Raw genomic sequence first — 15,354 nt, forward strand, 5'->3', positions numbered from 1 at the left:
GGCTGACTATATCTCTTACACCTTTCTAAATGTGAGACCTTAGTGCACTTCCTTTGAAGATAGAGGTAGTCTATTTTCCTTTAGTTGTAACAATTAGAAAAAATTAAAACTTAGTGACTCGCTTGAGAGGTCTTCGAGGAAAACTGAATCTTAAAAATGTACGTATTCAATGTCAAAGGCTAACTTAGTTTTTTACAGCAAGCCCAGAGAGGTGGAAGGGAGTTTCATGGGATGTCTTTAGGGCCAGAGAATCAAGGGAGAAGGCCAAGGACGTCCAAGGGAGACTAAGGGAGGGGGCAATTTTACCAAACACTACATAGCACTTACTATGGGCCAGGTACTTTTCTAAGCACTTTACAGATAAAATTGGTTTAATCTGTTAATAATAATTTGATTAATGCCAACCTCTGAAGTAGGCATTGTTATTATTCTCATTTTACAAATAAAGAAACAGGCAACAAATTCATTAAGTCACTTGCCCAAGGTCACTTAGTGTTGCTGCTGGGATTTGAAGCCACGCAGTCAAGCCCCAGAGGCCATGCTCATGACCACTGTGCTTCAGTGTTGTTAAATGCTGTAGGCAGGTCAAGTAACTTAAAGTCAGAGAAGGTTTGCTGTTTTAGCAGCACAGAAGTATTTAGCAGTCTTACTGAGAGGCTTTTCATGGAGTTAAACATCAGGGGGTTAATCTGTGAATGGTGGATGAGAAAGAAAGTAGACCTACTATGTGTAGAGTACGCTCTGAGGAAACTTAGCTGTTCAGGGGAAGAGAAAGGTCAGCTGTTACAAGGTAACAAGATTAAGAGAGGGTTTGGTTTTTGTGGGTTGGTTTGCTATTTTAAGATGAAATAAGTTGTGCTGCGGAAAGGATCTGATAGAAAAGAGGGAGATAATAATTGTGGGAATGCTGTTCCAGAGGAGGCAAAAATCCAGTCCCAGTAGAGAAACCAACTTTGGATGTCTTCTTCTAAGGTGGGTGAGAAGATAGAGCATGGTTGCAGATCTTGTACTAGGAAGGAGTGGCAGTACTGAGCTGTCCTGAGTGTGGGTTTCTTGTCCTCTACGTTAGCCAGCTCCCTCCTTGAAGATGTTGATCTCTCCTTACTACCCCATTCTAGGCTAATGGCTGTGGAAGAGGAATTGAAGAAGGATCATGCTGAGATGCAAGCAGTTATCGATGCAAAGCAAAAAATAATTGATGCACAGGTAAGCAGATTCTTAATCTAGTGGAAGGCACTTGTTTATAATAACTGTTATCTCCTGACTTCCCACCCCTTGCAAATGCCAAGGCACATGATGGACAATAGGTCACTGGAAAGTTCTCAGCATTACCTTCTGAAGAGTAAAAGAGTTTCTTTGTGACCTCTATGACTTTTTCTTTCCTTTACTGGTGACAAGTCTGTTAACCTAGCAAAGTTTTAGCGTGCTTAGTGCAGTTGCTCGACAAATCTCAACCTAGTGCATGATGGGGTTTACTTCTTTCCTTCTGGAAAGGAGGGCATTCTCTAAGGGGGTACCTGTGAAAAGTACACTGCATGTGTCTGGCTTGTGACCTCCACTGACCATTGCTTGGCTATGATGTTCACAGTCTTGTCAGTCACGTCCACTGTGCCATCAGCCTCTGGCCCCAAACGGTAGTCTAGCTGCAAGGGAAAGACAGGGTTGTAAAAGGTACCCTTCCTTGTTATTCTTTTGGTTCCGGATTTGCCGTTGATGCCTGGGATTTGCTTGGCTGCCCTTCTCTGTTGGCGCTGTGCTTGGAGAGCCTCTTTTGGTTGATGAAATCAGAACCTGGGCCTCTGCTCACTGCAGCTTCTACCTGTGATAATAATGGCATGACGGACGACTTGCCAAGAGCACCCCCTCCCAGGTTCACGTCAGTGATCAGAGCAAAACCCAGGAGGCAGGAAATGTTTCTAATTCCTTTTTCATTTTATCAGTGCAAAACATGGTTGTATTTCTTAGAGTGAAACAAATAACAAATGGCAGTGCAGCTTGGATGTGGCTGGTCTGGCCACTGAATGCATCACCTCCCTAAAGACCACCCAGCCAGGTTTGCATTTCTCACCCTTAAGTACTATATCATTTCCCTAAGCTCTGAAATAAAAATGGGAGCAAGGACTTTATGTCCAACTTTCTTCTCTCCTTATCAGCCAGTAGTCAGTCTACGGTAGAGCCCCCAGTATTCTTAAACACGCATTTTACCCCCAGTCTAGTTTCCTGACAGGGCTAATATGGGATGGGGTTTATTTTTCAAAGGAACTGGGAGTAAGGCTGAAAGCACAGCATGGGAAGAATGCGTCATGGGCCTCCTACTCCCTCACATACACGAGACCCGGCAGTCGAATGTGAGTTGTGATGCTCTCTCGTCAGCACGGTTCCCAGAATATTTTGGACCCTTGAACTCTGCAGTTTCTGGATATTTATACCTCCTGAGAATCAGAAGAAAGTTCTTACTTGGTCCATTTTTTAAACTTTTCTAGGTGTCCCCAAGGTAGGTGAGGGAAGGGTAGCAGAGACAAGGCCTTCTCGACAGACACACTGTAAAAATTCATCTGAGAGGCTTAAGAGAAACAGTCTGGATAAAGAAGGCAATTTAGTCAGGAAAACAAGTGTTGATAAGTGTTCACTTTGGGATCTTCAATATGACAGTGTAAAGCAGAGAGAGTTCTATTAACAACTACACCCGAATAGATTTTAGTTCTAATGAGATCATACAGACTGTTTTAATAATTTCAGCTTGTCTAAAACCGTGTCAGTCTTAAGCAGAGGGGGCTTGGGGGCATCGTAGTCGTGGCCCTGTACATACAGTATCTCCACTTTCTCAGTTGCCTGTCAAGACAACCTCATCATTAGCTTCTGAAGATTTCTACCCCACCCCTGCCCCCATTTTGACATCTAGGGTAAGATGACTGGGTATGAAGCAGGAGTCATAGGCATAGAAGGTGAAAGCAAGGGAGGGATTCAGGTTCATCAGGGCTCAAGAACTCTGGAAAGTAAGGACCTTCTCTCAGTTAACACAAGGACGTCACCATTCAGGAATGGGAGAACTCTTCTCCTCAGAGCATCAGTCAATGTCAGACTTGTGGTCTGGCTAAACTAGATAACAGTTTGGGTCCATATTTCAGGCAGTGGTTTTCAAATGGTTTGATTCTGTGGACTGTTTTGGTGGAACCAGAGGTACCTTCCATAGGTTGCTTTCCAGCTGCTCCTGCTGACCATTCAAGAACAAGGGCTTCTCTCAACTAAATTTATTACTGTATAATAAATTTTCTACTGGAGGCTCACTATGGATCCCTAAAGAACACTTGGAGAATCCATTAGACCACATTTTGAAAACCACTGCACCATGCACAGCACAGATGATAAACACTAAAACTAGTTTTTTTAAAAATTATAATCTCCTTAAAAGGAAGGTTTCCCAATTCCAGCTGTTGTCTCACTGATACATTAAAATCTTATTCTAGCAAAAGACTATGAAAATCCTTTAGTGTCTTTTGTAACAAATGACTTTTCCTTTGAAAGGATAAATCTTACATCTTAAGTGTTTGATGGAGCAGAGCAGCCCTTCTGGCATTATTTAATAGAATGAGGACATGTTTGGGGGTGAAAGCTTCCCAGCGAGGGAACCCATACTTTTATGTCCCTGGCATCTGCCTTGGTGCCACTGGCAGTTAAAAAATATTTCTGAAATGAATTGTTTTCCTTATACTAGCGATGGGCCCAACATTTCCCAAAACAGGACAGGTCAGGTACCCAGCGAACTGGTTTCCATCTTCTCTCTCAGCAGCCCTGTGCCCCTACAGACAAGGCTGGTCCCTGAACTCAGCCTCTCCATCTCCTCGAGTCAGTTTATGCTCCAAAGGCCCCGCCGGGGTCAGCCACTTTCTATTGGAACTGGGAGAGGATGAGTACTCCCCTGGTGACCCTGTCCTGGGCCTTGTAGCACCACCATGGAGATCCTGGTGATGGTACTAAGGGACCATTTCTTAAACATCAGACCGGGGGCTGTGCCACCTTTCACCCCCACCACCCACCCCGGATCTCTCCATGTGACTCATATGGAGAACTTCCTCCTAGGAGAAGCAAGCAGCTGCCTAGTTACTGTTGCAAGTGATATCTCCGCTGTGTTAAATTACAGGTCATAAATGGAGATGAGATTATGCAAACAGGCAAGTAACCCGTCCATTCTCTAGCTGAGCAGTTCCCAGCCCTGGCCGGGTGCACTGGCCTCCTACACATTCCAGCTCCTGCACTCCCCACACTTGAAATCCTTCCTGTCAGGCAGGAACTAGATTGCTTTGCCATTCAATCCAGGCAGAATGGAGAAGTCAAGGCCATCTTTTGCCAACTGAACTTGACTTTCAAAAGTCCCTGTTTGATTTTTTTTTCTTTTATTTTTTGTTTTACTTTGAAAGGTTGGCAGTGGGGGGAGTTACAGAAGGGAGTTTCCCCACTTGGAAACTTTCAACTGTTTAATAGAAGGGCTGCTTGACTTCAGCTGTTACTCTTGCAGGAAATAAATAAATACAATCACTCTTAGCCTTGTTTGACCCTTTAAGAATCAAATAGTTTTTCATGAATGCCTAATTTCTTTGGATCAACCCTAGAGAATCCTACACTCCTTAGAATTGAGGCATTATAATTTAACGTAATACTGAAATATCTTTTCTTTTTTAATCATTTTTAGATATTACCAGGTTTTCTGCTTAGAGATCATTTCTAACCATAGGGGGAAACATCATATCTGGCTCCCACCCCTTTTCTCCTGGTAACCACTGGCCAACCCTTTCTTACTGACTTTTAAAAGGTCTATACTTGTTATCCCAGTAAATTCCACTGGCTGTAATTTTTTAAATTATTATTTTTTTAAAAGCCTTGTAGCTCTTTCTTTCTTTGAGTTTTGCTTATCCTTAAAACAAGTTACCTTCCCAAAGTAAAAAGCATCTTAGGCTAGATTAGGGGTTAGTTAATAATGCTGATTTTTTTGTATCTTACCACCTGAGTTCTCCATCAGGAAAAGGAAGAAAAAAAAATGTTAATAATAACAAGTGTGAGCTAGTTTTTTTTCATACTTTTGAAACTGTGACCACCAGCCCTGCTGCCATACAGATCCCCACCCCACCCCCAAAGCAGGAGATTAAAGGGAAGCCTTACTTGATGCTGTTGTTGCATATGCTTTTACCTAAATTTCCTCCCAGGGCAGTGGTCTTCCCTCTGCATCCTTGGGCAGCACGTTTCCGGCAGAGCAGTGCTGCTCACGGCCCTGTGGAGCTATGCTGTTAACAGCAAGGAATAGCATCTAACCCTCAGCCCTTGTATGTCCTCTCTGAACCTGACCATGACTATCCTTACCATGCTTTTCCCTGAGTAAATTAAAACACTCCCTGGGTAGGAAAGCTCTTTTTGGCTTTGGGGATTGTTCCTCACATGCTTTTTTTTTTCTTTTTTTTTTTTGATATCATAGATGTAGGTAAAGACTGTCCTTCTCAGCGTTAACTTGTTTTCTAAAAAATGGCAACGTCATGTAGGAAAGGTTCTAGGATGATTTACCTAGCTGCTGAAGCTAAGATTAGGATTTCTCTCCTAGTCTTTGTGAGACTGATAATATTTTGATGGGATGATTTTTATTTTTGTTTAATTTAGATGAGCCTACTTTTCTCTAGATTGCCATTTTTTTTCCCTCTTTTTTCTCTTGGTTTTTTTTTGTGTATTCAACAGTCTTTGTTTCCAAAATATTGGTTCTAAGCCTTTTTTTTTTTTTTTTTTCCAAGATTCAAAAGTAAAATGAAAGCAGTCTCCTTATTGGGTAGCTTTCCTGGAGTACCTCTGAGCTGGAATGAGTCTAGGAGCTTGTGTTCTCTGTATGTTTTCATGTGTTATGTTTCTGGCATTCCCCCTTTGGCCACATCTCCCTTCCCATATTCAAATAACTCCTTGGTCTGAGCTTTTGGCTGCTTCTCCCCCTCTTGCTGTTGCATCCTCACTTTGTTGGTGACTATAAACTGCCACCATGTATTGTTTCAGTTTTGAGCACCATGTGAATTCTTTCCAAATGTGACTGATGTACCCCCTTCGGGGTCTAAGAACCCATAGATCACATGCACTTCTCCTCTGTGAAATGAAACCTCTGGTGCTTCTTTCTTTGCCACCTAATTCCCATGTTTTAGTTTTGACCCAATGTACTTAATACAGCAAGGCAGCTTGACACCTCTGTTTCATAGTCTGACGTAACACATGGTGTCATTTTTACATGATGTCCTAGGGTCCCAAGGGATGATTAATAACAAATCCTGCTATGCTGAAAGGAAAAAAGAGAGAAAATAAACACAGACCCGTTGGGCTCAGGGGAAGCTGGCCTGACTAGGGTGCAGAAAGAGGCAGAGACGTTCCATTTGTCTGGGAAGCATCATGTGTACTGCTGTTTGATAGAAAGCATTAGAACAGTCATTCAGTAGAATATTACGGTGTAGTTGCCTGCATGGAGCCAGAATAAAGCCATGATTGGTGTGTTGTAGGAAAAACGGATCGTGTCGCTGGATTCGGCCAACACCAGACTGATGAGCGCGCTGACCCAAGTGAAGGAGCGGTACAGCATGCAGGTCCGCAATGGCATCTCCCCCACCAACCCCACCAAGCTTTCTATCACGGAGAATGGTGAATTCAAAAACAGCAGCTGCTGATGGGCTTTGTGAATAGACAGACTGTGGGAGGAGATAGAAGGAAATGCCCCCGCTCTCCTATCCCCAGCCCCCTCCCCAGCCCCACCAGGTTTACAGAATGTTGCTACTTCAGAACAGCAGGGTGGCGAGTAACTCTCCAATGAAGAAAGGAACCTTGTCTTTCAGGGCATAAGGCTAAGACTTCCAAGGTCGACGCTTCACCCCACCGCCCCCCCCACCCCGTCTCTGTGTACATAGGGAACTTAGTTCTGGGCCATGTACAGAAAATACCACTGTAATATACCCAAAGGAAGTTAATAATGTAGATTACCTTTTTAATTATTGCTATTTTTATTATTGTTGTCCTCTTGTTGAAAGCACTGCAGTTGTTAGAGGAGGCAAAGTAGGAGCCACAGGTGAATGAGAGATGAGCCTGGCAGCTCAGCTGGTAGAGACCATGTGTCTGTCTGGTAGAGCACACAGACCGCAGTAGGACATTGTCAGAATGAGTTTTTCAGGGATTCCTCTGCCAGTTTAAAAACCCCACTCCGGTTCCCTTGTCCTCTAGGAAAACATGCAAATACCGAGATCCAAACAAAACAGTTTATCCCATTGATCAACCAAGACTGGTTCTGGATGGACAGCTATCTGATTTGGGGATACACTGTTCCAGAGGACACAGATAAGAGCTGTTGTATCAAAACTGGACTTTAGGAGTGATTTCTATTGAACTCCTGTTGATGTTTATTTCCTTCTGTCTGTAGCAGACGGGAATTTTCCATTTTAGATAGGGGGCTTTTTTTTTTTACCCCAGTTGTAATAAAGGTTGTTCTTTTTCCTCTTTAGAGTTTACAAAACTATAAATATTTGTGTCTCTATAAACCATCTGCATCTTCACACCCACTTGCCCTTTCCTCCCCCATGGTGGGAGCAGTCATCACCAACAGGGTTTACTCTCCCCTGGAGAGGTTATTCAAATATGCTGTCCATAAGCCATCCGAAATAAACACCCTTTCTTCCATACAGAAAAGGGCTAACCATACCGTACCATGGCAGGAATCTCTGAATATTTCCTATCAAAAATTTTTTTCTATTTGTAAGTTATAATTTTGGTTTGGGATAAAGATTTTACCCAGTGTACTAGCAGATCTCTGGGCAGGGTAATTTTGTCTCAATCTTTAACTTTTAAATTGCTTCTTCCTCTAATCCCCTCAGTAAAATTTGGAAAAGAAATCCAAATCTGAAGCATTGCTCTCTTAAAAGTCATGATTACTCTTAATGAAAAATAAAATACTAAAAGTGGGAGGACAGCGCATTCCAGCTGTTATTCCCATGCTCTTTGTAGATTTGGCAATAATAACCCAGTTTCACTAGCTGTCATCGTTGGCTTTATTGTAGGACAGATTTATTGTAGGACAGAAACAGTCGTGGAAGCTAAGTTACTTCCTTTTTTCCAGAGGTGTGAAATGTTATCTTGAATGCAACCTTGATTATCAGAAGTATGGAATGTTACAAGTTAAACAGACATTATATTTACAAGTATATATACACATATACTCACACATATGTACATATAACTGCACAAATAGGAAAAGTTCCTGCCTTCTATGCTGTTGGATATAATGTTTAAGGGGTTAGAATCTCTTTAAGCAAGATCTAAGCAATTGTTTATATTGAGAAAGCAACAACATTTCTCAAGTAAGTTAATGATGTTTATTTGAAATTATAAACTTTAAGGAATTTTTTTTTTAAGAAGGAAAAGGAGAAAGGAGGGGAAAAAAAAACCACCTGAGGAAGCCATAGACCTGGAGTGAGTGTTTCCACGTAACAGAATACTTATAAGGAGACGAGAGAACATTTATTGTGTCCCCTTTTGGGTGAAGCCCCGACAGAGACACCAAGCCTCCATTTCCACCGCACCCCCAGGCTTGCATTCTGACCTCTTAAGCACTGCCCTCAGGTGGGTCTTTGTGTTGGGCCTTGCATCTCAGCAACCTCACCATGGTCCCCAGCCCACAACCTTTTAAAACATTTCCCCTCCGTAACACTCCTGTTTCTGCCAGTCAGAGATCTAAATCAGGAGCTGCCCAGTGTGCTTATCTGATCTGCAGACTTCATGCCCACATGTATTGGCACTTGTGTATTTTCTTGACCCGTGATCATTATTGTACAAATTCTTCTCTCTTCCCTCCAAGCTGAGGGCACACTGTGGCCAAATGACTTATTTTAATAGGAAAGAAACATTACCAATTCTGAAGTAGTGCTTCGTGTTTGGGAAGAGGGTATGTAAACATAGGTCTGTTCTTGTTTGTGGCTATTTTCAGCTCTAGCCATTCTTTATAAAAAGTCTTCAGAAAACCTGGTAAAAGAATGGTCAGTTTCAGTGGCCTTAAGTATGTAACATGGGTGATGTCTTACATTGAGGTTTGGAAGCTCTCAGGTGGTGGTTACGGATGACAGAGGACTGATAAACTAACTATATTGGAGGGTTGGGGGACACAAAATCAAATATGTTTTTGATGGATGCAGTACATCTTGTCAGCATTATGGGAGCTTCTTAGAGGGCTGCCTACTTTGGAAGATTAGATGCCCAAAATGTTTGGATAGGTTATGCAGCCCTCTATTATCAGGTTATCTTGAATGAAGAGAAAAGAGTAAACAAATAATAAAATTAGAGGTAAGCTAGGAGTTCAGTGTAGTTGCCAGATGTTAAATTTTAGATTATCCTTTGAACCTATTCCTGTCCGAATATTTTTCTGAGTATTTCTTTAGAGAATGCTGCAGTCTATAGAACTTATTCTGAAAGGCTTTTTTTCTAAGTATGGAAAAAGTCAGCAACAGCTGATAATTTTTATGGAGGTATTGCTTAATTGGCTTTTCTTCAGCCCAGATAAGTGCATACCTCTCTTGCTGGGAGGAGGTGTATGGTTGAAGAGAAGTGGGTGGATTCTGATAGCATGTCTTGCACTCCTTCTAACACCCAACACGTCACCACATGGTGGGGTGCAGCATAGACCAAGGCTGAATGGAATTTGGAATTCCGGTGAAGTGCTTGCAAAATGCTTGTCCAGATGACAACCAGATTTGGCCATTAACAAGGACAAATGTTGGTAGGATTTAGGAAAAGAGCTTTATATTTCCCTTTTATTTTCACTGGAGCAATAAGCTTTCTGAGCCGAAGCAGCAAAAAGGAGAGTAACATTTCCTTCAAGTCATCACATTACCTGAGTCTCTGCAATACAAGCCATGAAGGGGAGGGGAGATTATAACTAGGTAACAGTGACAAACACTTGAGCGCTTACTATGATCCAGGCACTGTCACCAAGATACTGTTGGGGTCCAGGGCAGTCTGTTGTAAGGGAAATGTGGTAAAATGAGGTAATCATGCTGCTGTAGCTCTGCCTTTTCACTTGGCATTGAGTTGGTCAGAATCAGCTTTCTCTAGTCTGCTTCTACCTTTACCTTTCCCTGTAATGGTGTTGCACAGTGAAAGAAAAAGTAGGATTTCCTGTCTACGACTGCTGTATGCCCTTCAGAATTAACTTGACTTTAAAAGTAAAGCTTTTTAGATCTTAGTCTATTTATGGATCTGTAGCTCTACCGACCCTCGTTTCTCACTCTGTCCTCAGAGGTACACTGGGTTGAGAGCAGTTCTTTTTTGGAAGCCCCAGAGCAAGACAGCTGCCATCAAGTGAGTTTGATTACAGTTTGTTCTGCCTTCCATCTAGGTTTAGTTCCAGTTACATCCAGTTTGGAGTTTCTGAGAAGGCCGGTTGTGGGACTGAACTTGGGGAAGGAACCCTCCTTGGGATTTACCTAAGGCCCATGTGACCCTGACTAGAGTTGACGCCAGACTAGGCTTGTCACTGGGCCTGACTCAGCAGCTCTGGAGCCCACACCATACCTTCCCTGTGTTTTCACCTTTGGGGGGGGTCACCTTCTACAGATTATGGAAAACCAAAGGGGCTTTCTTCTCCATTCCCCTTCCCTTTCTCAAGTCTGATAGTGAAGTCTCCTGCTCGCTTCAACAGTAAATAGTTGCCTTCCCACCCCTTACCTGAGGGCCAAGAATTTGGGATACTTTGTTTTTATCAATATGTCAATGGAAAGGAGCTATTTTGCTATTTTTTTTTAAAGCAAGATATGTTGGGGTGTTGAATTTTTAAATAGAATCTCTTTTTGTGTTTGAGTGATTGTTATTAGTTCTAGAAGCATTCTGTCATGACCCAGTCATGAATGCTCTTGAGTTTAGGAAGGACAAAAGTGATGAAATTTGCATGAGATAGAATAAATATCTTATGAGGAGTGAAAGAACCTGAGGAAGATACATGATCCAAAAGGGGACTAATGCACAGCAGCCTTCTCCATAGCCCAACGGTTCAAGGAAACAGGAGGATTTATATCCTTTGCCCAATCTCGAAATACATAGATATATAGAAAGGCCGTTTCTGTAGACAACATGTGGGTACCCACACAAAACACACGATCCCTAGGGCTTCCTTTTTCTGAATGTTAATCCATCTTATAGAGCAGTGAGTCCCAAACTTCCTTGAGATTTTTTAGATTTTATGCTCTCCTTTGTTCGATTTTATGACAGTGGTTCTTTCCTCTTTAAAATGTACCATATGTGTTATATGTATATATAAGTTGAAGTGACTTGAAATTTGGCTTGACATTGTCTCAAGAACCCTAGATATCATTATTGATACCTTGGGGAGTCACAGAAAGAAAGTTGAATGTCACTGATGCGATGGTAGGATACAGAAAGAAATAGGTTTGGTTCCTGATCAGTTAATCCTCAGGTGTTTGAGGAACCAACCCAGCAAGGCTTGGCGATGAGCCACCCAAGGAAAGCCAAGTGGTCGTTTGTGTCCAGATTTCAGCATGCATTTTAATTTCCTATTCAGTTCTTATTTTTCAGTGCCCTTGTTTTTCCCTAGGAAATGTTTTAGTTTGGGATTTAAAACCAGATATATCTGTTGTAGAAAGATTTCCACAGAAGCTGTGTTTTAGGGGCCTCGATCATCTGTGTGGGGCTACAAATATTTAAGAATAACTCTCATATTTATGTCACTTCTAAGCTCCCAAGGGAAAAATTTCAATTCCCAGTTCACCAACAGGTTAAATACTAATTGACCACTATCCTGCAGAAAATTTGAAATAAATAGTACAGGTTAAATTTTGACTGGTGCTTAGACATCTCCTAGTTACATTAAAATTAACTCAAAGCAGACAGCAGCCCATTAACCTGAATCACACCTGTGAGGAACTTCTAAATTTGATTTTGTTTTTCATCTCCAGGGCCTTAATAAGAGTGTGTTAATACACATGACTATTTTACAATGATAGCTCTAAATAATTTATTTTTTATTTCAAGAAAGAGAAATACACGTTAGAAAAACAAAACCCAAGATTTTATTTTATTTTTAAAGCCATATTTTTGTGCTAGTGGCACTTAGATTGTTCCATATGTGAGATCCATATCTGCATTTCATTACCTGGGTTTGTTCTAAAAGAAGATTTATTTTTGTTCTGTGAATAATTTTTGACGGTTCTTGTACATGTACAGATATAGATACGTTTGAGGTCTTTTATTGATATTCCTACAAAGAATACAAATAAACTTTAACTTTAAACATTTCAGACTAAAGTTGCTACTGTATTTGACATATTACTGTTTGACTTCTAGCATGTGACCTGGGTGATTAGGACACTTGGAGAAAAACCAGAAACAAAATGTATGCAGGAACATTATTCTGAAGGTATATTTTAACATTAAGAACAATGCGTCTTAGAATTTCCCAATTGACAGGTAAAAAATATTTAGCTGTAGGACAAAGAGCTAGCATTAACACATATTGTGTTGTACTAACACCCTTAGAGAGCTCCTCATTCTGGAGAGTTGGAAATCTCTTTACTAGCTTGTGACTGGTGAAGAAAATGTCCTCCACTTTATTGAAAGTATGGCCCCACTCAGCTCTCCAGACCAGTACTATCCTCTCTTAATTCCCCAATAGATTAATGTGGTTTGTTTCAGGATTTTTGTTGTCTAGTTGGGGTTTTTTGTTCTTGTTTGCTTGTAATTCTCGAGGTTATTTCCAAATACCCCCATTTTCTGCTTACCTTCATTCTTCAAAACCCCAGGATGCAGGTCCCATAAGTAGTTTTCTTACAGGCTAAGTATAGGTCTGAAATTCCACCAGTTAGCCTCTTCACATATCTAGTGACTTCTACTTCTGTTTTACTATGAATTTAAAAACTAAAATTCACTCAAAATCCAGAGAAAATTGTGTGAGGAGACTCCAGGTCACAGTAGACGTGTGCTATTTTTTTGTTTACTTCAAAGCCAACCCATTTCAATCTGAATTGCTCATGACCTAATGTAAGCTTTAAGACTTCTTGGATCCGAAACATCAAAAAGAGAGAAACTGTTGTTGATGCTATCTTGTGACCTCCTAGTCATCTTAGCCCTTAACTGTCCACCCATCTACCCTTTATGTCTAGCCATACCCTTTATTTTTCTTAGCCTCCCTGCAGCTACCTGCCTTTTGTCGTTAGCACCTTCACCAATAGGAAAGTACAGAAATCAAGTTTGTTAAGTCACCACCACCACCCCCAGCACACAAAAAATGTTTAATGACAAAGGAGACTAAAACGAATGACAATCAGGGATTCTCAGTCTTGACTGTTCATCAAAATCACTTGGGATCTTGAAAAAATAAGAGTAGAGATGCCCCTTTAGACCCACCATTGAACAATTAAATAGAATCTCTCTAAGGATTGGGCCAGGCTTTTTTTTTTTAACCTTCCCCACGGGATTCTAAGTTCAGATAGGGTTAACAACCACTAGTCCATATCTCTCTCTGAGCACCGTGTGAGTGTCTGTTACAATGTTTTCTGTGTTCCCATCCGTGGAACTGGGATAAGTTGGCTATAGGTGTTTTGTTTGCCTCCTATTTCAAATTTTATCAGTAAATGCTACTAAAGCTGATGATATACTCTACCTTGTCCCCACCAATTCCATCCTTTATATCTGTGAGGTAGAAATTCTCGCCATTAATATGAGATAGCTATATTCCAACAAAAGTGACCAGAAGCTGGAATTCCCCATCTTGATCCCAATTTTCCCATTATTGGTTTTAATTTAAAATAAAAGGTAGATGGTTTCTGGTTTGGTAACCCTCCCCTGCCAAACAAAAACAAAAACAAAAACAAAAACGGTTCTTGACTTTTGTAGACTTAATACTCAGCACTGCAGTCTTATTACTTGAACTTTTACTAAAAAATGTATCAGATGCCAAATTGCATCATTTGCACCTGTTCTTCAACAGCAAAATGCACCGAAAGCTCTCCAGTTCCCTCCCTGCTACCTGGCAGGCATTTGTGCGTGCATGTGCACGGGAGCGCGCGTGCACACACACGCACACACGCACGCACACACACACACACACACACACACAAAACTGTTCTTCCTAGAGACTTCAGTTTGTGAGATTTTAGAATGAATTGCCTGGGTGCTATTTCTTTGGCCTATGAGTAAATTGCAATAAGCTACCAGATTAATGCCAATCAGTTTCCTTGTCGGTAAAATTATGGTTTCGGCTAGATGGCCTATGAGGAACTCTCTAGCTCTGACATCTTATGATTATTATCTGGTATCACTGAAAAATGTGCCTTTAGGTCATATTCAAAAATCAGCTTGAGGCTTTTGTCACAATATTTAGGAATAATTCTTCCTCTTCACAATCTCTCATCTCACAATACTTTAAAAAAACAAGAGGGAAAAAAAAAGCCTGGAACAAATGTATATTCAGAATAATAATTTGATAATAATAATAGCTAATATTTATTGAGTACTTCCTATGTGCCAGACAATTTGCTAAGCACTTTTTATGGAATATTTCGTTTTGTCATAATACCAGCCATATGAGTTAGGTACTGTTGTTCCTAATTCATGAGGAAACTGAGGCTCAGAAAGATTAAGTTACTTGCTCAAGGTCACACAACTAATAAGCTCAAAGCCAAGACCCAAACTTAGGTCCTTCTGACTATACTGTATTGATTTTTTTTTAAGAGCTCAGGAAAAATGGAGAGAGTAAGAAAAGATCTGAGCACATGAACCAACCTGTCACCATGAGCCAGGATGGTGACAATGGGAACAGATGAGCTAATTTTCCAAAGCTTTTTCTCTTCCTGTATTGGTTTTGACAGGATTGCTTTGCATTGTCAAGTCACCTGACTGATCAAAATTAGAGGACAGAGAAGTCTCGCCTCACTCAAAAATTGGTCTTTCATGTCTTCTGGGTTCATCAGAACTGGGATGAGAAAATCTGCTTTCAGGATTCCAAAGAGTTGCCCTGAAAAAGAAAGTACTACCTGGCTCAGGGGAAATTATCTCATAGCCATTTGAAAACTTCAAGTTCTTGGCAGTCAGGAGTGCCCCCTGGACACCATAGATGCTACATGGTGATTTAGGATTTCAAAAAGAAAGAAGAAACTGCTGGACAGAAAAATGCTCAGCCACAACCAGCTGGTGGCTGACAGGAAAGCATCTCATGAGTGGAGTAACCACTGCTCTCCTCCCATATCCTGGCCACCCTCAGGCAATTATTTTCTTTTCTGTCTCCTCAGTATTTTCCTTCTTCCTTTTTTTTTCTTTTCTTTTTTTTTTTTTTTTTTTTTTTTTTTTTTT

At 41.0% G+C, this 15,354-nt stretch overlaps 2 protein-coding genes across 8 annotated transcripts in view; one reads left to right on the top strand and one right to left on the bottom strand.

Annotated features, from left to right (window-relative positions):
- The window catches only part of RASAL2 (RAS protein activator like 2), a 382,125-nt gene extending 370,133 nt beyond the window's left edge, over positions 1 to 11,992 (top strand). For 2 of the 7 annotated variants that reach the window (XM_028488597.2, XM_055084174.1), the window contains exons 15-17: positions 1,119 to 1,206; positions 4,142 to 4,172; positions 6,519 to 11,984. In XM_028488597.2, coding sequence (XP_028344398.1) covers positions 1,119 to 1,206; positions 4,142 to 4,172; positions 6,519 to 6,661 — 262 coding nt within the window. In that variant the 3' untranslated portion in view covers positions 6,662 to 11,984. Of the gene's footprint in view, positions 1 to 1,118; positions 1,207 to 4,141; positions 4,173 to 6,518 lie in introns of all 7 variants that reach the window. The other 5 variants (XM_028488596.2, XM_055084175.1, XM_007105300.4 and 2 more) reach the window with 5 other exon arrangements.
- Positions 11,993 to 12,910: 918 nt separating this feature from the next.
- CLEC20A (C-type lectin domain containing 20A) overlaps positions 12,911 to 15,354 on the bottom strand; it is a 13,837-nt gene continuing 11,393 nt past the window's right edge. Inside the window, 2 exon segments of the mRNA XM_055083875.1 lie at positions 12,911 to 13,090; positions 14,939 to 15,046. Coding sequence (XP_054939850.1) covers positions 12,933 to 13,090; positions 14,939 to 15,046 — 266 coding nt within the window. The 3' untranslated portion in view covers positions 12,911 to 12,932.

This window comes from Physeter macrocephalus, chromosome 4 (assembly GCF_002837175.3).
Source record: "Physeter macrocephalus isolate SW-GA chromosome 4, ASM283717v5, whole genome shotgun sequence".
NCBI classification, from domain to species: domain Eukaryota; kingdom Metazoa; phylum Chordata; class Mammalia; order Artiodactyla; family Physeteridae; genus Physeter; species Physeter macrocephalus.